The sequence below is a fragment of the Rhamphochromis sp. 'chilingali' genome (assembly GCF_963969265.1).
Source record: "Rhamphochromis sp. 'chilingali' genome assembly, chromosome: 1".
Lineage (NCBI taxonomy): Eukaryota > Metazoa > Chordata > Actinopteri > Cichliformes > Cichlidae > Rhamphochromis > Rhamphochromis sp. 'chilingali'.
In genome coordinates, this window is record NC_137929.1 from 50,068,165 (window position 1) to 50,093,733 (window position 25,569).

General features: G+C 40.0%; 2 protein-coding genes across 6 annotated transcripts in view; one reads left to right on the plus strand and one right to left on the minus strand.

The window, feature by feature from the left end:
* Window positions 1-250: 250 nt before the first annotated feature.
* Window positions 251-12,913, minus strand: LOC308401373 (arfaptin-1-like). Its single transcript, XM_080889560.1, has 8 exons — window positions 12,718-12,913; window positions 10,671-10,771; window positions 6,865-6,961; window positions 5,920-6,032; window positions 5,615-5,836; window positions 4,500-4,657; window positions 4,107-4,281; window positions 251-3,580 (listed from the first exon to the last, which is right to left on the minus strand). The coding sequence occupies exons 2-8, from the start codon at window positions 10,740-10,742 to the stop codon at window positions 3,425-3,427; spliced, it is 993 nt and encodes a 330-aa protein (XP_080745686.1). The 5' UTR covers window positions 10,743-10,771; window positions 12,718-12,913; the 3' UTR covers window positions 251-3,424.
* A 290-nt stretch (window positions 12,914-13,203) lies between these two features.
* LOC308400735 (type II inositol 3,4-bisphosphate 4-phosphatase-like) overlaps window positions 13,204-25,569 on the plus strand; it is a 32,007-nt gene continuing 19,641 nt past the window's right edge. For 3 of the 5 annotated variants that reach the window (XM_080888660.1, XM_080888658.1, XM_080888659.1), the window contains exons 1-14: window positions 13,204-13,288; window positions 13,737-13,942; window positions 14,549-14,607; window positions 14,695-14,776; window positions 14,867-15,064; window positions 15,353-15,400; window positions 15,532-15,638; window positions 15,893-16,003; window positions 20,811-20,890; window positions 23,306-23,399; window positions 23,644-23,713; window positions 23,817-23,964; window positions 24,918-25,048; window positions 25,141-25,248. In XM_080888660.1, the coding sequence (XP_080744786.1) occupies window positions 13,819-13,942; window positions 14,549-14,607; window positions 14,695-14,776; window positions 14,867-15,064; window positions 15,353-15,400; window positions 15,532-15,638; window positions 15,893-16,003; window positions 20,811-20,890; window positions 23,306-23,399; window positions 23,644-23,713; window positions 23,817-23,964; window positions 24,918-25,048; window positions 25,141-25,248 (1,360 nt within the window). In that variant the 5' untranslated portion in view covers window positions 13,204-13,288; window positions 13,737-13,818. The other 2 variants (XM_080888661.1, XM_080888662.1) reach the window with 2 other exon arrangements.

A 25,569-nucleotide genomic window follows, 5' to 3' on the forward strand; every position in this document is an offset into this window, starting at 1 on the left:
TCACTCTTTGTAACTGATTTCACCTGATGATAGCCAGCCACCGAAAATACTTTTCAGTCTGTGAGGATAAAAAAAACAACAACAACAACAAAAAAAAAAACAAAGACTTTGGCAAAGGAAAGAAAAACCAAAGCACCTGGCAAAATCTGACCGGGAATTTGTGAAACTAAAATGAAAAGATTTGATGAATCTGAGTAAAATCTGAAATGATTACAGAGTCAAACTGTCAAAATCAAGCCAGAAATTCATGAACAAAATCTTTTATATTTGTACACTCATCGATTTTATTTCATAGGTTTATTAACACATGCAGAGTAAAATAATTTTGCCTTGTGTCTACATACATGTTGGTCCTTTTTCTTCACGTCTAATAAAAAGCAAAATTTATATTTTCACTTTCAGTTTTACTTTAGCCCTGTGGGTAAAATCCTGAGAAAAAGCTGACTGATAATCAAACTGCTGAAACAAAGCCAGTTGACAACAAACTGTGGTGGTGTTGGTGGAAAAATCCCCAAACTTTCATTTGCCTGGTGAAAACCCCAACCTCTTTCTGCTTCAATAAAAAACAAGCAGACAAAGTCAACTCAATTCAGTCAATTCAAAGACTGTGGCTTATCTTTTCTAGACATATTAGATTTGGCAAGTTGGGTGTAACCACCATCTGACTTAATGAAAGAAAAAAATATATATACACACATCAAATACAAACCCACAAAAACAAATTCAAGGTCATCTTATTAGATTTTCTCCTTAGCTTTCAACTTTGTCTTGCAGATTTCCTACAACTGATGACTGCACAATCCCAGAAACCTCTCTTTAAGCTAATATTACCAGGTGTTCTACCAAATGCAACTGAAAGCTCAAGAAAAATAATCTAGTAAATGGACCTTGAGATAAGATTACTTTTCAAACTACTCTTTTTTTTTTAATTGTCGAAAAATAAATTAGCAGTCAATCAATATATTCACCACACACAAACAAGAAGTAATGAGCTTGGATCAAAAGTGTGGATTCAAGCTCAAAATATAATTTAAAACAATCAGAATGTTGCACGGTTTCCTCTAACAATCTAAAGTCAAACCAAACCATTTCTTAAAGATGTCGAGCCCAAAAGTGATTTTGGTCACCAAACACATCACAGGAGTATCAGTTTACACCCAGTGGAAATTCCCTTTAAAGTCACAGATACATCAGGAAAGGGGAACTCAAGTCACTGGCAGTTTACACATTTACATGCAAGAAGGTCGTTGGGACATTATTGCACTGCATCTTACAGTCATTGCATATTTGGTCTTGTTGAGGTATACAGACACAAACATAAGAGTATTCATACATGCCAACATAACATAAGGGAGTCGTTCAATGAAGATCACTACAATCTTATGAGTAATGCATATGGCAGACTATGGTTTGGATAGGGTGCAAAGTGTGCAAGAAAATATGGTAGATGGACAAAATAACAGGAACAGGCACGAGCAAATCAAAGCCCCCAATATTATTTCAACACAATTTTACCATTTCATCTGCTTTTTTGTCCATCAATGGAAGAGTCCCCAAATTTTTGGTTTCATTTGGGAAAATACAAAAACAACAAGGTAGCAAATGTGTTCATCATCCTCAAATAATGCATATCTACGAATATAAAAGTAGTGCATTGGCTCCTGAGTCGCCCCTGAAAAGGCTAACTTCAGCTGACCTTTCCTCACCAAAAAAAATTTATTGAGCTCAGAAAGTAAACAGCCTAAACCTGGAACTTAACTGGTTTCATTAGTCTTTATTTGGTTGTGTAGCTTACAGATGAAAATAATAAAACAGAAGTGTGCAGGAACCTGTACATTAATAGGAGTGTTAGTTCAACTCTAATATTTGGCTGATGGTTAAATATTGCTGGAAAGTTGTTTTTAGCCAACATTTCTATACTTATAAGGCACCATGGTCGACATATAGTAAAACTTTTCTTACAGCTTTACCCATTAAACACTTTGCTCAAATGTTCCCTAAAAGTCTGTCTTTCTCTAAAAAACAAACAAACAATGTATTATGACCAACACACAGCAAGATGAATCCTACTGGAAAAAACAAAAAAACAAAAAAAAAAAAACAGTGCCTGTGTGGTTATTTATTTAAAACTCTACAACTTTTATTAATGTGCAACTCTTAATGTGAACGTCCAAAATAAAAAGGAAAACCTTTTTACTGGTGAAGCCTGAAAGATTGGTATTAAACAACAAGCAGTGCTAACATACTAGATAAACACCAACATTTTTGGCTATTAGCAAACCATTGGACCAACATGTTTTTGCACCGTGAACAAGCGAAGAACATGACCAACAGCCAATCAGACCAGGGGTTTAAACCTAAATCTCTGGCATACTGACAACCAACGCTCACTATCGACATCACGATCACTGTTTTGTTGTGACTGACCTTTAGAGGTGACAGAGTTGCTTGTGATGTAAACCAAGTGGCAACCAGCCAAGAACAGTGATACTGTGATAGCTACATTTGGAGGTGGCCATTCTTCAGCAGTCAAAATAAATAAAACACAAAATCTGAATCACACATAACCAGTTGCTGGATTTGAGTTTGGCATTTTGGTTTTTATCGATATACAAATACGCACATCAAATCCAAAGGTTACTGACTTGTTTTAGGTTTAGCTTTCAGCATCAACAGAAGTTGAAAATGACAAAAACCCCCAAAACAATTAGCTGATATTTTCACACCAGTTAGATTCTGCTGATATCTGCAGATATTTGACACTCAGATTTAATTTGCTTAATGTTGCTGGTAGAGACAAGAGAACTGTAGCAGCCTTTTTTGACTATGAAACTGTTTTCCAGCAGTGGTGTTGAGGCACTTTCGGGAGCTGTGAGCTTGTGACTGCAGTGGTTGAGGATTTTGGAAGTTCAAAGAAAGGCTTACTGACTCCTGGAGGATTAGATGGATTTACTCCCCAACACACTGAAACAGAGGTAAGAAACCCAGGAGAGTGCGAATGTTTGTATGTCTATGAATAAATGCATTTTACTGAATGAATGAGATGATATTTCTCTTAAATCAGAATTATTTTTAAGACTTATTACAGACTCACATTTTGAGACCTTTTCAAGGCCTTTCCAGACCTCCATGAGTTACACCAGAACCCATGAAACCCTTTCTACATCCCAAATAAATTATTTTTGCTAACTCCCAATTTTCTGTAGCGAACACTCAACTTTGTTTCCAGAGCTCTTTGTGAGGCTGGAAATTCATCCCAAATCTAACAAATTAAATTCCACTCTGGTATAAATGAATTAATCACATTAAACATTTCTAGCTGAGTACTCCCAAACTTTTCTCACAGAGAATCCATGAATGCCAAATGTTCCTCTGACTCCCTCCGATTCTGCCTTACAGCTCTATTGGTTGTTGCTTTGCTGTGTCAACTTTCTTCCAGGAAGGAGGGGACATCGGTGCTGACGTTGTTGAGATGTTCTCCGGCCTCTTGGATGTTTTTCTCCAGGAAATTCTGACAGGACAAGCTGTGAGCTGCAAAGGCGCCGTGGAACATCCACAGCTGATTACGGAGGACTTTGACCTGCATAGGAAAGAAAAAATAACACTTTTTTATTAACTGTGTTAGATGACACTACAATAATTTTACTCAATTCACATGTGGTTATTTAAGTTATTGTTATTCCAACTTAGAAACACTGCAGATTAGAAAGTTAGCTAAAACCCTAAACTATAACAGTGACACTGGATTGGGAATTTGTTGTACCAGGTATAAAAACGGTGCACATCGCTTTGTTTTAGCATCGTATTGTCATTTAAATAAGAGTATTTTACTGGGGAAAAACTGATCAACTGTTTTTATTATATAAACATTATTATTATCGTCATCTCCTAATAAAAAGTAGTCATATCAACAAAATATGGCTTAATGTGACAGAATATTTTATAGTCGAATAATTTGGGGAAAAAATGCATGGAAACGATGAGAAACCTTAAAAGATGCTAAAAACTATTTCACTTGTCACATGGTTTCAGTCATACGTCGTCACCTCCATCTTTATTCCCTAACTTCAGATGCACAAGGTAAAGATCAATCCAATACTTGTCACCTTGTTCCCCTCCAGCAGCTTGACTTTGACTGACAGGTCGTCTCGGAGCTTCTCGTACTTCTCCCTCTGAGTCTGGAAGTCTTTCTGGGCCTGCTCCAGTTTGGGCACGGTGACAGCATCACGGGGGCCCATGTTCAGCTCCTCCAGATCGACTCGGAACGCATCATACTCGATCCTGGAAGACAGGAAATTGACACGGATGTGTGCACTGAAGCTCCCTGTTGTATTGTAGTGGTTAGGCATCTCTCATTTGATCTCAATTTCCTGCTGCGTGGGTGCAGAGATTGACCTCCCTGCTTCTTTCTGGTTGGATGTTAGTTTGATTGCAGAGTCACTGTCACAGCACATGAATTTATTGAGAAAGGGAAAAAGGAAGTGTGCTTTTTAACCCACCTGACAGTCTCATACTGCTTAGCATTGATCATTGTGTCTTCAATGGTTTTGTTGACCAGTGTGTTCATGTCAGATGTGAAGGCGTTGATGGCTTCCGTCAGCGTTTCGCCGCTCTTGGAGAGAAACCTCTGAGCGTCTGCATTTATGCCAAACTCCAGCTGGTATTTATATTACAAAGAAAATGTAAGGTAAGCATGACGCATAGAGACATAAAAGCCACATCAATGGGAACTATAGCTGGTTAAATGAACCTGAATCATCTGTTAGGTTAGTTTACAACCAGAAAAATGGCAAATCAGTTGAACCCGAGATCTTTAATGGCGATATCGTCCTCTGGATTCCAGTTTATGACTGGACAAGATATCAAAACATTTCTTAAAGATTTCTTAAGGTTTACATGGACTCTGTGTAGCTTTTTCCATATATTAAAGCCTTTTTATCACCAATTTCTTAAAATGCTGTAAGCTTGTCTGACTCTCCCTGTAACAGCTTGAGAGATTTCACTGTGAAGGACTCTGAAAATCTAATTTATGTGACGTTTGTGCTTCTTCCAAGTGCCCACAGTGAATAACACTAGCTCACGCTAGTTATGTAGCCAGTGAATATTTGGAAGTCACAGCTCTCTCATTACATTTGGTTTCAAGATACCAAGATATTTAATGACGAAGGCTCTCCGATCTGGGCGTCACAGGATTTCACTATTTAATTATTATTATCATTAATATTATTTAATTAGTGAGGTCTTTCATACTGTCTGTGGTGGGGAACCAAACAATCTGTCTGCACTAGCAGGTAAACTAGCAGATTTCGACTTTTACTCCTTTATTGGCACTAATGTGGAAGTTATACCCGAGTGTTGACATCTATCATTCGGGAAAATATTTCAGCAAGTCACAATCAATATGACGACCAAAAACAGTAAACAATCAGGAGATTGTGTTTTTACAGCATAACTTGGGCATTTTTATATATAATCTTTGGACAAAGAAACTTAGAGTTCAGCATGTCACCAGCGCTGGATCTAGTAATTCTAAATACATCAAAGGTTACTGTATGTAATCCTGTTAGCATTAGCAGGTAGACTTAAAGTAGCAGCTTGTATCCCCAATACTTACGTGCAGAGTTGGGGTTTTGACGCTGAGTTCTGTGAAGGCATCCCCGAGGTTCTTCTGGGTAACTGTGAGCTGAGAGAGCTGACTGGCAAGCGTCTGAGCCAGACTGGTCATATTTTCATAGCGCTGTCGGTCGTCTTTGAGCAGCTCGAGGCGGGGCTCCAGGTCCAGATCCACGGTACGAGACCCACGGCCAAGCTTCTCCGAAAGAGCCTGCCTGGTATACTGTGGGGAGACCAGATCGATAGTAAAAGATTATATCTGGCACCAAAGTACAGTAACAGGAAGTCTAGTCAAAATCCTCCAACCTTGTATTTGGTGATGCTCCAGTTGCGAACTCTTCTGAACTTCTCGCTGGCAGGGTTGCTGTTGTTACCTTGAATCACCACACCTTGGGGTATCTCAGGTGTGAGTGAGAAACCTGGAGTTGGGGTCAAAAATTTATATAATCATCAAGTCATATTCACTTGCAATGAAAATACAATGGAGTTCATCTGATGTTTTTAATGTTAATTATATTTAATGAACCTACCATTTACACAACGCATGACAAAGAAAAAGAAGTAATCATAATATTTCAATAATCTCTTTCAACTATTAAAATGTATGGATCAGACTGGATCTACAAAAGCTGTTAAAGTTATTAAAATGTTAACTTGTTGGACAGACACATAAATAATATTGCACTTCTCTATGAAAACACTTCAAATGTGCATACAGTTACACTTCAGTATAGTGATGCTTGTATCAGCAGCAATAACAGTGCATTTGATTGGATGCAACAGGAGTCTAATGACTTTGCTGCAGTTTTCACACTCTGGAGCGCCCTCTAGTGGACAAAGCTGAGCATCAAAATATCCTTAAAATACCTCAAGTAAAAATATTCTGTACATGGAATCATATACATTACATTACTGGATGATTATTATTATTGACTAGGCAACATGTATATCACTTGAATATTGCAGCTAGAGAGGATGTGAATTACCTGTACTGTGCTGGGTACATTTATGTCTAATAATATTCCTTCCCAATTTATTGGGAGAGTTGTATTTAAAAAAACGCTAAATAAGAGTAACTAAAGATTTAAAATATGTGAGATGAGGTACAAAGCACAATAAAAGTACATTAAAACTTTATGCAAGGTACTTGAATAAACGGGCCAAATTATAGTCTACCAATGGACTGGAATACCCTACACCACTGGCATTAGAGGTGGGTGGTGTTCAGCTGTAAGTCCTTCACTTCTTTACCTTTGCTCTGCTTCTGTTCCTCTGGAACATCTGGAGTGGTCTCAGCTGTGGGGGCAGTAACATCGTTGCTGGCGTGGCTGCCATTACCGTTTGCTTCCTGTAAAAAACATCACTGTTTAATTAACGGCTTCTATCATTATACGGTCTACTGAGGACATGATGTGCCCAAGCAGCTTGTTGTATCTAAAAGTTACTTGCAGATCTCTTTGACCTTCTCAAAATTCAAATTTTGACTGGTCTGTGGGGTTAGACTGGTCTCAGTTATACTCGCAAATGAATGCAAATCAAGCAGTTTCAAACAATTGTTTTTGCTAGCAATCGATCACCTCCTTGATGCAAGGTTTTGGCATGTCTATGAATAACATGCACCTTACCCCATAGACTAGCTTAAGCCAAAGGCCCAGTGTTGTCACTTCTAACAATCTCCATTAACCAGTAGCACCCAACAGCAACGAAAGGAAATGACACGGCTCATAATTAGCTACCAAAAATCAATTAATTGAAACTTTTCAGTAGGTTTGCTATAAACTGCACGATTAAATAATTATCCAGTGAGCTACAGACATGCCACCCCTGGAAAGTAAAGCATTTCTTTTGACTAATTTCACACTGGTCACCCTTATCTGCCAAAACAGAGGCAACTGACTAACATACAAGGGGCAGTCGTTTAGTGTGGTCTCCTAACTTTGACAAAGTGCCAGGGTGTAGATTCTAAGTTACTGTACCAGTAAGCATATCTTACATATGTTTTCTAATGGAATAATGACTCACTTTCCCAAAACTCACTCACACGCACACACACACACACACACACACACACACACACACACACACACACACACACCTGGAAGGCTCACCGTGCTGCAGGAAATTAGCTCAAAGGTTTCGTGCCACATTGAAGTGACAGCGAGGCACACAGTGACGCAAATCAAGCCTCTCAGTGCCCACCTTGGATTTTTCCAAAGGTTAGAGGAGCTTATATGTGACTGTAAGGGTCCGGATTTCTGTGGAGAGTTATTAAAGGTCCAATAACAGAGGTTTATCGAGAAATTGTTTCTCCACTTATCAGTCCTCTATAGATATCCTCTCTATCTATTAACTATAGGCCAGACATGCTGTTATTTTTTGTGATTTAAGCTGTGAAGAGATCTGGGTTCAATGGTTCATACCTTTTCTGAAATACTTTCCTTCTTTTACTAATGGAGTCTGTAGTAGTTTCTACCAATGTTTGGTAAATAAAGTTAACACATGACATGACACTGAATTGGATAAGTGAAGATGGATGGATGGATGGAGGCATTTCATTTATTCTTTTCACCATGTTTAATGTTTATTCCTGAAGAACTCTGGTGCTACCAATGGTCTCCATTTATGTGTATAACATTTGAATCGAACAGCAGATTTTCAAATCTGAGGTTTCACAGGTGGCTTGAGCCATCAAAGTTTCCATGACTGGTGACCCACCAGATTCTATGTTGTTTTTAGACAACAACTCAAACCATCAATCTAGTTAATATATTTTACAGTGTTGTCATCAAATTAATCGAACTAATTTATACATGGAAAGAAAAATGAGAGATTAAAGAGACAGTTTAATGTGGAATGAATATGATTAACCAGCACAACAACCACTGGGACTGAAGCACAAAATGTTCACTTGAGGTTGGCTCCAAAGTGCTCCCCAACTTTATATCCAAAATAAACATGTTTGCAAATAAAAAGCTGTTTTGGCCTCTATGGATGGTTCCCTCCATCATAACTGCACAAAGACTCATGTTTTTATAAGTCATCCATTTGGAAACCTCTAAGGCATAAAGTTAGGAGTGCAGTCACTTCGACAAGTTTCCAGATACAGAGCTGTGGTAATCCATCATCTCTTAGTCACTGAACTGGACCTCCTGACCATGTTAATGGTGGGTTTTTTGTGGAGAATGGATTTATGTGATGCATGGATTGTTGTATGGTACAGACCATCCAACAAGTTTGTATTCCAGGTTTGAGTGAAATGGAGGATCCACCATTTTTGGGACTTCTGTGTTCTTTTCATTTATTGAGCTGTGGCGGTGGCAATAGAAGAAACGTTTGTGTTTGGCCCTCATAACATCTCAAATGAGGTAACATCACATCAGCCCCCCTGAGAACAGAGTTTTATAGATGAACCTTTCTCCCATTATTCTTGTGTTTGTGTGTATGCAGGAGAGAATGTAAGACCGTATGTTTGAACACTTATGTGTAATGTAAGCTTTTATTCAGACGCTTTGCAAAATTGTATTTTTTAATTGTGCTCTACAGCCTACATTTTCTCCACACACGCATAAACCCTGAGGTCTGTCTAGCAAAGGTTCATTTTTAGTGGAATGTAAAGAGTATGAAAAGAAAAGGTTTCACAAGTTTACTCGTATTAAAGTGTAACGTGTGTGGCGTCAACCTTCTCATGTGACCACTGAAAGCATGAAAAAAAGAACCATTGTTTTATTTCAGTCAGTCACCGGTCGTGAAAACAAAAAAGCAAAACAACAAGCTGCTGGATATTCACGAGCAGCAGCTGAAACGTTTCAGTTTACAAAAAGCAACTACATGTAGATGCAAGGAGCACCACTCTTGCCTCCCGCTGTCACACACTTAATATTAACCACAACAACGGTCTTCGAATCACTGATTCATCTGCTCACTGTGAATGTTCATCGCACCAGTTTGCCTTTGTTGTCATGGCAGCAGCTAATAAGATTACAGAATCTGCCCGCTTTTGTTTTTACCTGCCAGGTTGCACAGCCACATGCATTAGATGTAAAAACAAGTGCACTAACCACAGGTCTGTTTTAAATCTACACATCGCTCTGATGCTTTGCTGCTGAGCGGCGGCAGGAGCAACGGCATGTCGTTTGTTGTCCTTCACATGAAACTTTTACTGGTCGTTTAAGATTTTCCAGTATTTTAATTGAGGGCTTTAAAGTAGAACGTGCTAGTTTGTACACTGGACATTTTTAGTTCCAATGAAAAGCGTCCACAGTGCTGTTTGTGGATTATACAAATGAGCTGATGTTTACTCTACTGGAAACCAGCAGCATTGGGGTGTGGTCTTTAAACCACAGCCTGCCCTGTTAAAGACGAGTACAATCAGTTATTCAGGATGGCTACAGCTTACATGAGTTGATAAACTGAACACTTTTTTCCAATGATTATGAAACACTTATAATTTTCTACTTCTTTCCGTTCATTTTCAGCACAAAGCTCTTGTTTGTTATGGGTTTTAAGTCAAGCACAGACCTTCTGTTAACAGCAGCGTATTTTCTGTACTTTCTAAAAGCCCTGACTCACTCGCTGTTTAGTTCAGCTCAATACAAAAAGGACAAATTGGTCAACAAGATCCAGCTAGTACAAGTACCAGTCTGAAAATGCCTCTTTGGGGGAACCTGAAGAAGGCTTGTTAACATCCATCTCCCTAACACTTTTTTTGATAGTGATGTGATATGTTAGTGCCACTTCAAATTGCCATCGCTCTCCCAACAAGACCTCACAATACAGCCTTTACACTCACTGTTTGTCCTCCATCATCTTAACCAATTTTGTCTCTAAACTTGTCTTTTTTTTCTATTTTAATTATATTTAAATTCAGTGAAATCCTCTGTTAAAAGGCATCTACTAAAATTTTCAGATCCAGCATTATGTGCCATTATCTGCATGTATATATACACATGTCCATGTTTCTGCCTCCTACCACCATCTGCACAACAATATTTCCCCCCTTCTTCACAAAAAGCAGGTCCTACTAAACTCTTATTGCTCGTGCCATCGAACAGGCTCACCTTTGGAGGAATTTCTTCCTCTGTGACAGCGGACGCCACGGTGACACTTCCTCTCTGCTCCACCACGGCCATCCTCCTCTTCCTCCCTCGCTCCTCTTTTACTAGACAAACAGAAAACAATCATCTGTGCTGTTAAAAAACTTGTTCACGTGATTGTTATGAAAAGTTTTTCAGAGTGGTGTTTCTACCCAATCATTTCACCAGCTGTTTTTATTAGAATGAGCTCTTTAATAGAAGCTAAGCTACACCTGACTATTACTTGATTATTGATTAATTATTATTATCAGTAAAAATGCTGTTATTCATCGTGTTCCATAAAATAAACAAAAAAAAGTAAGTGAACTCGTTTAAAGTCAAACTATCTTTGGATGTTTAACCAGGACAACACTGACGTGATGCAACTGTACACCTTTTGTTTAAGCCAGTGTGAATATGACTGGTTTTTATGCCTGGGTGGCCTCTTAAACAAAATGTGTGTATGTATTGCTTATATATTCAATATTGCTTTAAAATAACGGTCAAAATAAATGCCATGCAGTGTGAGACTTGCTTCTAAGATTACTTTAGTTAAAGGAAAACATGGTAGAATAAAAGCACAAACAGGATCAGCATCTCTTTCAGTCTAGAATCTAACGCCACCTATTGGTCACAGAAGTGCACAGCTCTAAAAAAATGAAAGTCCGCAAATGAAGGCTTATCTGACTTCCAAATGCTTTAAACACACCCTGCATCCTGCAAAACAAACCTCGTGCCATCTTAAAACAGACTGACAACATTACAGAGGGAGTTTAAACACATGCTGACTGAACAACTTTATCCAAAAGCTGCATGAATCACTCACGAGCTGGGACGTGTTTGCCATTTACGGGGCCTGTGAGTCAGTCACTCTTATGACATGGACAAGTAATAGCCACTGTAACACAGTAATAAAGTTAAATCTTCTAAAACTTTACTTAACTTTACTTAAAGTACAAACCTCTCATTATAAGTGTGCGATAAGACAGATCAGCAGGTAAACGGTGACCTTTGACCTCACGTGTAATATCACAAGGCAGAAATGATCCAGACAAAGTTATTATGCAAACGTGATATAAAAGGCCGCATTTAAAAAATAAACAATGCAACAGGAAAAATTAAGCTAATCTAAACGTCTGCTTATTAAAAGGGAAATATGCTTTACTTCCACCAACAAGTCGGTGAACACAAAATTATCGTTTTTGTTGCTCAGAGTAGAGCCAAATAAAAGCCAGAAATGTAAAACCTTTTTGTTTAAACTACTGTTACGCATATACATTATTTTTAAATTCATTTTAAGTTTTACAAAACCTTGAAAAAGAAATTCATGAAACAATTAGAGTTAATTAAAAATTAGAATGAATAAAATGTAGTCAGATTTACCCATTTACCGCACAACTTCATATGCTTTATTTAAAAATGTTTACATTTTTAATAATGAAATCTTCAATAAAAAAAATAACAATGACACTAATATAATAAAATAAAGAAATCAATTAAAACTGTATTAAAACACACACACACACACACCAAATGCCTAGGTGCTTTGTTTACATCTTTTTTAGTTCTTCGTAATTTTTATTATTTAATTCTAAAGATTTTCTGCAGCTGGATTAGTGAAAAGTTTGCAGGTTAAAAATAGAGAGGAAACCTAAGCTAACAACGATTAGGTAAAAAGCAAACAAACAAAAAACAGAAAAAGAGAATGAATTTCTGCATCATTTTACGACATTAATCTTAGTAATAGCCTGTATGTGTAGTAATAGTTTCCTGCTGTATTCTTATTCACTCAGTTTCCAGTTTATTGCTACATCGAGCTGGAAGTTGAAAGCCTCATACAAGTAGAGTTTTTTAAAGGTTTTGCAAGAAACTTCTGAAGTATTTTCACACATGACAAAGTAACTAAATCCAGTTTTTACATCAGTTTATGCGCGTTAAAGGCGGATTAAAGAGTGTTTAAGTCCCTCTTGTCATCAAATAAGTTAAACAGAAACAGACAGCGCCCATTCGAGACACTGCAGACAGTTTTTACCTTCACAGCTTTGAAAGAAACTCTGCTTTTTCTTCTTCCGGGCTTCTGCTTTTTTCCCTGCCGTCAGCTCCGCATATTTAAACCTTACAAGCTGAAAACTGGACTAATTAAAAAGTTGTGAAGCAAAATCAAGAACGAGGAAAAAAAGTCACACACACCCGGAAGTTTTTTCGTTTTTCTGTAGGGGATGCTTGCGTTAACCTCCTGTCCTCACCTGGAGGGGCGGTGATAGCAATATGAGGTATTAGAGAATTTCTAAATAGTCCTCAACATCCTAGAGCACATCGTCTACAGCCATATTAGCACAGCCAGTGTTAACGCTCTAACGTTCAGAAGCACAAGCTTTCACATTTTAACAGTAAATCGATGGGATATAATTCAACTGACTAATGATGTTTTTCTCGCGACATATTTCAGTTCCACGTTAGTAGCGCATCTGGGAAGACAGACAACTCTCGCGATACTTGATTCGATCAAACGTTATTTCGCTGTGGCGTTGGCTAAGTCTATCCAAACACACCGCGGCTGGTAAAGTTGGTCATTACCCCTCCAAAACCCACTTTCTGTGCCGGTAAGAGACACGGAAAAAGCGGAAAACACTTGTGAATCACTTTATCTCACGTGCGGATATTTAGTCGAGTTTTCGGTTGTTTTTATAAACATTTTCCCGTCATGTCAACAACTAATGTCAAGCATTAACTTGGTGTGGCACCGTGCAGGTGCACTTGTTCCGCTTTATGTTCATGTATTTGTTTTCACAAAGCCTTAGCTTAAGGATGTAAGTATGTAAACCGTGTGCGGTACTATTACTACGTAAATAATATAGCCACAGTACTCAGAATATTCCAGTTGTTTTTGTAGTGCAAACTTTAAACATGTTAATGAGAGTGTGGGGAGTGAGCTGGAGGGTGGGGTGGGCTGCTTTTAACCATGTAAAGCACTTTGTGCTACATTTTTTTTGTATGAAAAGTGCTTTATAAATAAAGACTGATTGATTTGTTCTGTGTGTTTCTGTTTAGAAAGCAGTGACGCTCACGGAACCCTGATGATGCTGAGGATAGTGATGAAGAAGAAGATCATAATGGCGGGGTCAGCAGGCAGATGATGATGATGAGGAGGATGAAGCTGAGAGTGAACCGCAGCCAGCTGCTGTCTCTGTCCAAAGAAGAAACATCTGGGAGCTTCCAGAAAGAAGGGACGCTGCAGGTCGGACGGCAGGAGGCAGGTAAGAGATTCTGATCAGTTCTATTCTCCTTTATCATAACCTCTATTAGGCTGATGGAAATAATCTTTATTTTTTTCATTTGTTCTCTTTTTTATTTATTTAACTTCACTTTCACTGCAGTGTTTTGCTCTCCTTTGTCGTTGTCTTCTTTGCTATTTTCTTCTCCCTTATTTGTCCTAATATTTATGCTTCTTGTTATCTTCTGTTCTATTTTGTTCTCTTTTATCTTTTGCCTCTCATCTTCATTTTCTTATTTTTTCTCTTTAATTATCGTCTTTATTTTTTTACTAGTTCTCTTTTTTGATCTTTAGTTCTGTTTTTTGTATCCTGCTCTCTCATGTTTCTGTCGTTTTCTTCTCCTTTGTTTTGTATCTCTTTTCTCTTCTGCTCTGCAGTCATCTTCGTCTGTTTCCATCTCCTGCCTGAGTCACTCTAACTTTACTTCCTGGAACCTCTGAGTCTCCACCGGCAGAGCAGTTTCCTGACTCACAATCTAAAGGTCATGAAAGAAAACGCTGTTATTTAACACGCTCTGCAGAGCTCCCTTTAGACAGATTTTTCCATCTTAGTGTTCAGAAATCTGTGAGCCGTTCTGTGCTTTCACAGGTCTCACAGAGCGGTTCTGCCGTCTGAGAGGAAACCTGCTGTTCATCCTGAAGAAGCAGGTGAGAGTCAACATAGAGACACCAAGAAAACCAGGAAACGTGTCTTTTTGTTCTTTATTAAAGAGAAAACGTGAAACTTTAACACAGGCTGGTGAGCTGGAGGAGGTGTTGCTGCTGGAGAGATGTAACGTCATGAAGCTTCCACACAATAGCAGACGGCTGGCTGTCAGTACGTAACACACACACAAACACACATTAACGAACCTTTTCGCATACTATGTGAGCACAGTAAAATGTGTTAGTGTGTGTGTGTGTTGAGGCTTTGAGAGCGGCGACCCTCCCGTGTTCCTGCAGTCGAGCAGCTCTGCAGAGTGCACGTCATGGCTCATCAGCCTGAGAGACGCCAACATCGAGGAGCTGAGGAGACGCATCACACACCTGCGCACGCTCATTAACACACACACGCAGGAACACACACAAACCACCACGGATAGCCCTGACAATGATGGAGGTGCAGGTGAGCATGTCGGTCAAAGAAGTTTTTGTTGTTTTAATTCAGTGTCAAAGAGACGTTATACTTTTTATTTTATTTATTTTATTTATTGCTGCCCACATGACCTGAACCCAAATAAGCAGTGGACAAATCCATCCATCCATTCTCGTCCACTAATCCTTATCAGGGTTGTGGTTGGGCTGGAGCCTATCCCAGCTGCCACAGGGTTTATAAAAATAGCACATGGATGTGTGTTAAACTAACAGGTTTGAATAGTTCACAGCTGATGTAATGCTGTTCTGTGGCCACCAGGTGGAGCAGAAACTGCTGCTACAGTATCTCCGCTGCACCTGACAGTGGGTATGTCCACACACACACACACACACACTCACACACACCGTTAAAGCTTTCATTTATAACACTGCTGATTTTCTGTGTCATACCGTGTGTTTTTGTTCCTGACGTCTTTCCCACGGCCCTTCTTCTCTCAGAGTGTCACGGTTTGGATATCATCAGAGACAAAATCCAGATTCACATCTCTGTCATCGACACACACACTCACACAGTCAGGAAGCACTGCAGCGCAGAGATAGCAGAGGTACACGCAGACACACACACAGACTGCCAAGTCCTGTTCTTCGCTTTTATTGCTATTTTTGTGAGAACCTCTTTCACACACCATTTATGGCACATGAGCTGCGTTATATTAAGGCTAAGCTCAAGTTAGGCTTATTATTTTCCTCTGAATTGATCAAACTGCATTTTGTGTGTGTGTGTGTGTGTGTGTGTGTGTGTGTGTGTGTGTGTGTGTGTGTGTGTGTGTGTGTGTGTGTGTGTGTGTGTGTGTTTCAGGGATCAGATGATGGTGTGTTTCTGACATCAGTGTGCTTTTGTGATGACTTCCCGCTATACCGACACTGCAGGATCAAAGTCACCATTTACCATGGCGACGACTCCACAACAGTGAGTGTGTGTATATATGTGAGTGTGTGTTTCCAGGTGTGTGTTTTTCCTGTGTGTCTGAAAAATTGTGTGTTTAAGAGGATTAGTGGTGCGGTTATGTGCATGTGTGATACCAGCAGTGGTAGCTTTTCAGCACACTCATTTTCTCTTTTGGGTCACTTAATCTGCCTCTCTCTCACTCACACACACACACACACACACACACACACACACACACACACACACACACACACACACACACACACACACACACAGCTGGTTGAAAGAGTAACACGAGAGAGAAAGTGAGATTACAGAAAAGCAAATATTTCCGTTTTCAGCTCTTTTCCCTCCGTCCTCTTTGCCAAACTCCAAGCTGCCAGCCAGTTCAATTGTTTCCCATGATGCTCAGGGGCGTGTGTTTTTAATCCAGTCGGCCATGACGAAATAGGAGGCGGAGGGAGCGGGAGGATACTCGGCCGGTGTGTGTTGGTCTTTTCAGCTGGAGACGGATCAGAAGGGACAACCAAAGCCGACACTGAGTTTATTTTTTGTGTTCGATGTTTTCTGAGACGCTTAATTCCTGGACCAATGGATGAACCTGCTCTCCTTCTGCTTCACGTTTCTCTTGTTTTATCCACAGTTTTGTTGAACGCCTGCTTGGAAATGCATCACGAGCAGGAGAAATCTGCTCGTACAGCTGCTGCCAAAGTCAGCGTTAAAATATCAAATAGTCTTTAACATCGAGGATGCGTTCAGGTGCAGATGAGTGTTGCAGGTGCTGTAGCTGGGCTGTATTTCTGATTGTCCAGCAGTGTGTCTGTGCAGCAGCTTCAGTTTAGATTTGTAAAACTTTACCTGCTTTTGTTTTGGGTTCAAATTCATTTCAAATATATTTGTTAATAATGAGCGTACAGTTTTGAGATTGCAACCAAATCGCAGCATTGTACTGGCAGTAGGACCTGGGTATATCTAAATGCATGAAACTGCAGTAAAAGCTGCCTGCATGGAGTGAGCACCTGGCAATATGGAATCATTACATTAGAAAAGTGACATTAAACTATTAATAAATGTCCTTAAAGACTGATGAGCAGACACAGGTGAGGTGGCAGCAGCTGACAGAAGCTTATTTAAAAAGTCAGTTTGATATTAAGAATAAAGAAAAGTTTGATTGTTTTAAAAGTTCACATGCTTAATATATTGGGATGTGTACCTGTGACTCACTTCCTTTGTGTGTCATTGTATAGATTCAGCTGGTTAATCAAATCTTCAGCTGATGTTAGAAAGCAGGAAATCCTAGAAAGAAATATAGACTGAAATAGTGAGAGTCAGAGCAGAAACAGGAAGTCACTTTTTAAAAAACCAACTTTCTGAGGATGCAGAGGGCCATGAAGGCATGCACCGACTGTCTCCGACCGCCAGGAGACGGCCACAGCATCTCTGCTGGACAGGTAGGGAAAGTCCACATGCATCAAACCCCGTAGATTCCCATGTTTAAAACTCCTTACTAGCAGCAGAAATAAGCCCGCTTACAGCCCTACAAAAATCTGCTTCAGTCTCTGTGGATAGTTTCAACTGTAAGGGATTAAATATAACTTTATTTATTTTGGTATTTGTTAAGGTTTAAGTTTAGAGATGTGTCTGCTTTGATAGCTAGCCGTCCATCCCTAAGCTACAGTCAGCTACTTTAGCCACAGACCTGACCGGCCAGGCATCAAATGCTGGACGATTACAAAATAGAAGCAAAAATTTATCGCAGGTTTCCGACGATGGTCTTTGAGGCAGAGATCAAAGCCTTCTACGAGCCTTCAGCTGAGTTTAGAGACCGGAAATTTTCAAAAGTAGCCCTCAGCACTCTTACACAGCGACTAAGGCCACGCTAAGTGAATGGAAACATGCTCTGTATGTGTAGAGGAAGGTTGACAGTCTTGAGTGGCTTTTTAACTTTAAGGGATATTCCAGAGGAAATTGGTTTTAGACAGGGGACTTTTTTTGATAAAACACTGATACATGTTTGGTCTCGCAGCTGATGCTTATTCAGGTTTATATGTGAACCTTAACTTCCTCGTCTTTCACACTCTGCAATACAGGGTTTTGCTTCGGCCCTGTTTGTGATCGCTGCATAACCCTGATGCTGTTTCCTGATAAGCTGGTGGTGCAGATGATGCATCAGTTCAATGTCATTGTTGTGGAAATAACACAATAGAGATGTTTTATTGTCGTGTGTGTCAAGGTTTGATGGTGATTTGCATTTAATCTTAAAAGCCTCTTGCTTTTCCCAAGAACTGAGTGAGACAGATTAGCTCGGTGTGTGTTTGCATGTTTGCGTGTTGTAACCCTAACCTTGAGCTGCAAACGAGGAAATGAGGCAACTGTTTGCATGACTGAAGTTAACCCATCAATATCCGGTTTCCTTCTGTCTGTCTTCAAGTGGTTTTCTCTTTTCAGCGTCCTACAAGGGTCTCTGACAAAGATGAATTTCTACTTATGAAGAACGTTTTAAGGCTTTCGGAAAAGTTTGTTTGCAGGCTGGCTCTGCTCTTGGGAAGCAATGAGGACACGTCATAGCGTGTCTGCTGTAACATGTCCTGCATTGTGATAATTTAAATATAGTAATCACACAAATAAGTGTTGTTGTTTTTTCTAAACAATTAACATTCAGAACTTTTAAAAAATGACTGCCTTATTCTGACCGACCAGTTTTCACTGCACAAACTCACAGACGAATTCATTTGATCCAGAACTAACCAGCAAATAAAAGGAAGGTAAGAACTGAGTAAGAAACTTAAAAAGCAAATCAGCATGTTTAAAAAATGAAAAGGTTAAACCTCCTCCTATGTCTCTCGGCTAGGCGGCCAAAATTGATGCAAGTTGATGCATCAGTACGCCTGCACTGCTGCTCGCAGTGGACCAGATGCATCTGAAGCTATCGGCCTTACATTACACACAGAAATGAAAACCTGTCACAAAATGTTTGGCCAGATATCCAAATTCATTAGATGTTTGTACAAACATCACTCAGATGAATGAATCCTCACGTGGGAGCTACTTTCTGTGTGGGTTGGTGTCTTTTTATATCTGCTGTTTTTATTTATTTGTGTATTTTTAGTTTTTTGATGGTTGCCTCTGTTGAATATCAGCTTAAAGTCTCAGACTCAGTGAAATGAATGCATGTTTGATGTGATAAAAGATATCAGACAACTGAAGTAAATGCAGCTTCATTCACTTTGTCTTCACTGTGGTGTGTGTTTGTGTGTGTTTTGGGTGATTTGAGTGCTTTTCACTCGTCAAGGTAATCCTCTGAGTTTCCGATTATCGTCATGGCAGCCGAATGATTTCAGTGTCGTTGCCGTGGGGATTTTTGATAACAGGGCCGTGACCTTGTGGAGATGATGAGTTTGGATGTGTATTTGGTCCTTTATTAATTGGTGTGACAGCTCTGTACATACCTTGGAGTGGAATACGTCTTCCCTGTGAGGGCTGTTACGTCGGGTTCAGACTGCATGATATCAGCCTGATTATAGCCTGGCTCTGACATCGTAGGGCACGTGTTGTACAGCTTTAATCTGGCCTGAACATCGCTTTAAGTTCTTAATAAACTTTGGCATGTGCAGTTGCAGCTGTGGTTCGTGTAGTGACGGGCACAAGCTGCCTAACACAGAATTCAATTAAAAGGAAAGATGCTGTACGCACATAGTCTCAGCTGAGAAGACTGAGTACCTCACATCTTTATCGAGTGTAGAGTTTATCTTGATTTTGGTGTTTGAATCCACCCAGCAGTAAGAGTATGTAGTCACAGAGGAAAGAGAGGCTTTCAATAAGTAGCCTACTTTGGAAAGTTCAAGAGCTAAAATAGGCCAAACATGATGGTGCTGTACAGGTCTGTTTCATTTTTAGGTGCAGAAGAAATGCACAGTGAAACCATAGCACTGGTGCTACTCTCTGGCTCTGTCAGTGTCTGGCTCCATAGTGTAGTGGTTTACAATCCAGATCCCTTTGGGGCCATTCTGTGTAAAAATCTGCCCAGTCAAACACAAGGAGATGCATGCTGCAGTAGGTGACCCCTCGTGAAAGACGGGGCAGCTGGAAGAAGCTTTTAGTCAGTGACTATATTTTGCTCACAAAACCAGTTTGTGAAATTCCCCGTGTGCTCTGGCTTCTTCCCACGGTTACGTGCTGATTCCAAACTGACCTGTGAAAGCTTTCTAGGGTGTAAGAGTTCTGAAACTGAGATCGTGACCGCACTACAAAGGTCCTCTTTGTGGTATTACTGTAGCTTGTAATGCCTGGTAAAGGCCTGCTGGTCTGTTGGAAGCTGTGGAGTCAGCGTGTCAAACCAAAACTGTGCCTAAAAGTCGAGTTTTGAACCAAACTGTGAGTATTTTTACTCTGGTTCACGCTGGCTCTCACCCAGTGTTTGCCACGATAAGCTTCAATCTCCAGTGACTTGAGATATACAAGTAGTGCTGCTTCTTATTTGTTATTAAGGAAAACCATCAGGCCTCTAAAAGAAGAAGGTTTTGTCCTTGAGTCTCTCAGACTGCAGCCACACTGTCAGATGAGGCTATTAGAGTTCACGTTATGGTTAAGTGTTGATGTTATACATGGTTTGAAATGTGAAACTGTGTAGTCGATGTTTTTGACCTGATTCTAAAAAACACAAGTTGAAACGCGTCTTATCATCATAATCTACTTTAAAGCTGATGTTTTCACATAGAGCTTGTTGTCAGTGGAAATTGGATATATTTATATGGCTATGATGTGAGCCACAAAGAAAAAGCAGTTTGATGTGAGATGAAACAACTGTCTTGCTCTGTTTCTGTCTCAGAGGAGCTTCCTGGGTTTTACCTCGTTCTCTATCAGAGATGTGCTCAGGGTCAAGGAGCCTCACGTCTCTCTTAGCCTCAGGTAAACACACTTAAATCTTCCCCTTTTAACCATATTCATCACATCTTCTCTTAAAATAAAGTTTATAATTACTCTGTGTCCCCCTTATCCAGTTTTACTAACCTTTCGTCACTATTCTGCATGGTTTAACTCATCAACAACTTTCCCCGCCCACCACCCTGCAGGCATCCGAAGTTCATTTTAAGTTTACCTGCTCTGCACACACTCTTTTCCTCACCATGCATGCTCTCTCCCAGCTTTGCCCCATTTCCTATCATAGAAATGTTTTGAAGTCAACGAATTGCACGTCATAAAAAGCTTCCAGGATTGTCCGTTGCTTAGATACTGTAGACCACAAGAGGAAGTGAGGAGAGAGCGTGGGGCTCCACCTCTGTAGAAAGTAGAAAAAGGCAGCTCCTTCCTGTTTTGTCACCACAGCATCTTTAGAGAGACAGACGCGCAGCCGTAAAGACTAGATTAGATGAAAAAGCAAATTCCGAGAGATCGAAGGAGGACAGGAAGAATGAAGACGAGGAGAGAGAGGCATAGATCCAGAGCGCGGTCCAGGCATGAGCAGGCGGAGTGCAGTAGGTGTGTCTGTGCTGGCATGTTGTATCCAGGTGTGCCTCACTACTAACGCATACCTCATGCAGGCTGGCAGAACTGCAAATTTTTGTGACTTCATAAAGAAGCATTTCAAATAAACTTACAAAAGCAAGGCATCTTTATCCAGAAATATTTGTTACCACCTTAATGGAATTTCTTAGCTAGTCTTTCAGACGTGTGTTTGTTGGTTCTTCTATCATTTAGAGGTGCTATTTTGTCTTTAGTTAACTTTTCCTGGTGCTTATTGTGTAATTGGTAGCCATTACTTCATATTTATGTTGGTTCCTGATTACCTTAATGGTGATTTGTTTCTTAGTACCTTTTTTTTGTCTTTCTGTTGTTAATATTTAGCTTTATTTTTAGGGTTATCAGGGGGTCAGGAGGTCCCTGACTGGTCCCTAGTCCTGTGTAGTCCTGTGTAGCTGAAGCTTAAGGAAGAATGTATATTGGCAAGCGGTTGCTGGTGAATACGGCTTATCTAGAAAAGAATAGTCCGTTATTGTCTTTGCACATGTACCATGAAATTGTCTAATTGAAACTGGTCACAAAGAGCTTGCAATGACCTACTTGTCGTTGCTTTGGTTGTTCTAGTTTGCATTGAAGATGGCAACTTGTTTGCAAACACTCTCAAAAACTCAGCTTGAAAAACTGTGATGCAACCCTGCAAAAAGCTAATCCTGGTGCAGCACCGTGCGCCTTACTGCGACAAGTGTCATGTGAATGACCTCAACCAGTAAGGGAATACACATTTTCCCCCCTCATGTTGCTTGTTGCCAGATGTTATCCAGTCAGTCTCTGGGTTGATTCAATGTTTAAAACTCTTTAAATAAGAATTTTCTGAAGCATCAGTGGGGAAAAACAACAGGAAAATTAACGCCTGGAGGCCATAAAAGTGTGCAGCATCTATTTCTACTCCAGTTCTCTTGCTCTTTAGCATTGCCTCGTTGTTCTGTTTAGCCGTGTATTGCTTGTAATTGTTTCTAGTGAGCTTCAGTTCTCTAGTTAATAATTAGTCTTTACCTCCATCTGTATTTTCATTTATTGTTTCTGTTTTTACCATCTAGTCAGTTATTTTGTTTAACTAACTTTTCATTTCCAGCTAATTGTTACTATCGTCTTAAACATGTTCCCTCCTGAACTTTTCTTATGTTTCTAGTATGTTTGTTTTTTTCACTAGCTTCTTTTTGTTAGTTAGTTTGTTTATGGTTAGTGTTGGATTGTTGGTTCTCTGGTTTCTGACCACCTTAAGTTGTCTAGTAATCTTGTTTTGAGTAACTTTTGTCTTCTCTGTAGTTGCTTCGTCTTTCTCGTTAGCTGATTGTGGCTCAGGTTAGCCTTGTATACCTAACTTTCTATTTCTTTCTTCCCGTTTGTTTCGTTGGTGAATCAGGTAGCAGGTGATTGAAGCTTTGTCTTGCTAGTCGTTGTATTTTTAGTTAGCTTTTCATTCAGTCTCTCTAACTTTTCCCACTAGTCGCTCTGCTGTCTTGTTTCTCAGAAAGCTTGGTTTGAAATATTTTAATATGTCCCCCTGTGTTCACTGGTCCGTTCCAAATTATGAATTTAAACTATGAAGAGGAACTGAAAAGTGAATCAGGTTTTCTTGGCTCACAGTGGGCCTCTCAGGAGTGACTGTCCATGTGAGCAAATCCACATACGAGCAGAGTCTGTGTTCCCACAGCGCTGTACTTCCCATATTTCTGATATGTTCATGAATTCTGTTGAATTAATTAGCATCAAATGCCCTACTCATGGTACCCTTACCGCTCAGTCTTTACATTTTTGTGATTTTTTTCTTTGAATATGAAGTGTCCACTCTTTCTTCATCAGGACGATGGATGGCGTGAACGAGGTGGGGGAGGTGCGGGTGTCCCGCGTGCAGATGGAGGGAGACGGCGAGAGTCAAACTCCTTCTGAACACAAGGTAGCACAAAGTTGTCTTTCTCTTTCAGTGGTGCTTGTTTGATGCACCGTGGACTCGTCTCAAGTCGACAATTGGCTCTGTGGTTTTCTTTCTGGCACATTTGAGGTCTAGGTTGGTAGATGAGTCACAGTGAAGCTGCTTTAGCACTGTCCAGTCTAGCTTTCATTTTAAAGTGCAAGAAAAGAGATAAATAATAACAAATTATGTTTGACCTACTTTCTCTCTTTCCGTTTTCCTGCCCCAGTGTTCCACGCTGTGCGACAGTATTCACGGCTCTGTCCACGACAAAGACAACAGTCCAATGATGAGAGCATGTGAGGCACACAGTTTACAGGATATGGTTTTCTGCTTTTATATCAGTTTTCCTCCCTTAACCTGTGTGTGTGTGTGCGTGCGTGCGTGCGTGTGCGCGTGCAGTGCTGTGTGCTCAGGTCTCTAAGGTGAACAGGTTTAAGACAGAAGATCAGAGGTGGCTGCTGGTCAGGGAACAGATGTCAGAGACGCCGCTTTCTTTCTCTTTACCCAAACAGTTACTGAGCTTGCTCACACAGGAACATACAAACAGGTATGCAGGGCTTGTTCTTTGCTCAGACTGGGCCTTCAGGGGGTGATTACTAACATTTGAGTCTTGTTTTATTTGACAGTATATGCATTTCTGATGATTACATAAGTGGACATGTTTACTATACTTGTGTAAATAAAATGTACATTTAAACAACTTGAAAAAGTTTTTAGTTCAGGATCACCTAAACGATGTTGTTAACTTCCTCCAAGCTATGTTAGCTCTCTGCTAGCTACATGCTGAAGTAAACACAAGACAACAGAACTGAAACAGACGTGTCCATAAGTCGGCATGCTGACACAGATCCAGCACGTTGAGTCAGGACTGGATGGATATGCGATTCTAACGTTAGATTAGTGCATCCCTGCAGAGATGAGATAATGTGGTCGTGCATGTTTTCACACTGTGCTTCCTGGAAGTTGTTCATGATGTTATTTTTGGCTGGGTTTACATATATATGTAAATAGAAATTAAAAAAAACACAACCTATGCAAAAATAAAAGTCTGTAAGAAAACGACCCTTCAGAACTAATCTATTATCTCAATAACCTGAACTCAGGTACCAGATCAAAATCACCTTGAAACTGCAGTTTATTCTTTAGTAGTTCAAACTCTTCCTTGTTTATCTTATTCTGGGCGTTGGTGCAGCACCCCAGGTCATCCTCTGTAAGGAACAAGATGTTTTAGCTCCTCCCTTTGTGGACCTCCCTCATTTTATCCAGAGGGCGCAGAGCAACTGCACATACGAGATGAACAAGCAGGGAAAACGTGTGGGTGTAATGTTATTACACGCAACAAAAGTTAGACAACCACTGTTTTCAGCTGCCCCTGACAACAGCAGCTGGGCGGGGCTTCTGTGAGATCGTCAAGGATATCACCTGCCTATGACATCATAAAGATCCAAGAGTAGAAAAAACTTTGTTTCTTTCAGCCTGAAGTTTTTTTTTTCCTGTTAGAATTCAGGAAGTGAAGGAACTCGGTGACCTTTCACCCCACTGGGATGGCCTTCGCCATGATGTCGTCAGCCACTGTAACCACGTGACCGGCTGCTATCAGGAACTGCTCGCTGAGCTCGAAAAAGTCTCAGGTGAGGTCACGTGATCTTCACGCGGATTTTAGCTTTTTCCACAGATACTATCTGGAAGTACACAGAACTGATATATCCTGATATATCCGCAGCTTCATCCTGTTTTAAGTCGAGCACCAGTAAGTCAGACAGACACCTTCAGTTTGTTCCGACCAACCTACACACGCAGAGGATGGAGGTCACCAGTCCTGACAGCACAGGTACACCCGGGAGCCTCCTGCTTCTTAGAGATGAGCATTTCAAAGCTAACGTGTGATTTGGTGTCTGAAACCACCGCTGGCCTCACAGAGACTGTTTAATGCAGGGAAGTCGAACTCATTTTAAATCATGGGCTCATACAGCTCGCTGAAACTACATGAGAAATATTTAAAGTTACAGAAAATGTTCTGATAGCGGCTCATCCAGATTGTCCTTTAATTAAAGAATTTAAATTAATTCACAGAAAAGGTTGTTTTCCCCCTGTTGACTCAATATTAAGAATAAAAAAAGACATTTCTGTGGTAAATAATAAAAAAACAGGA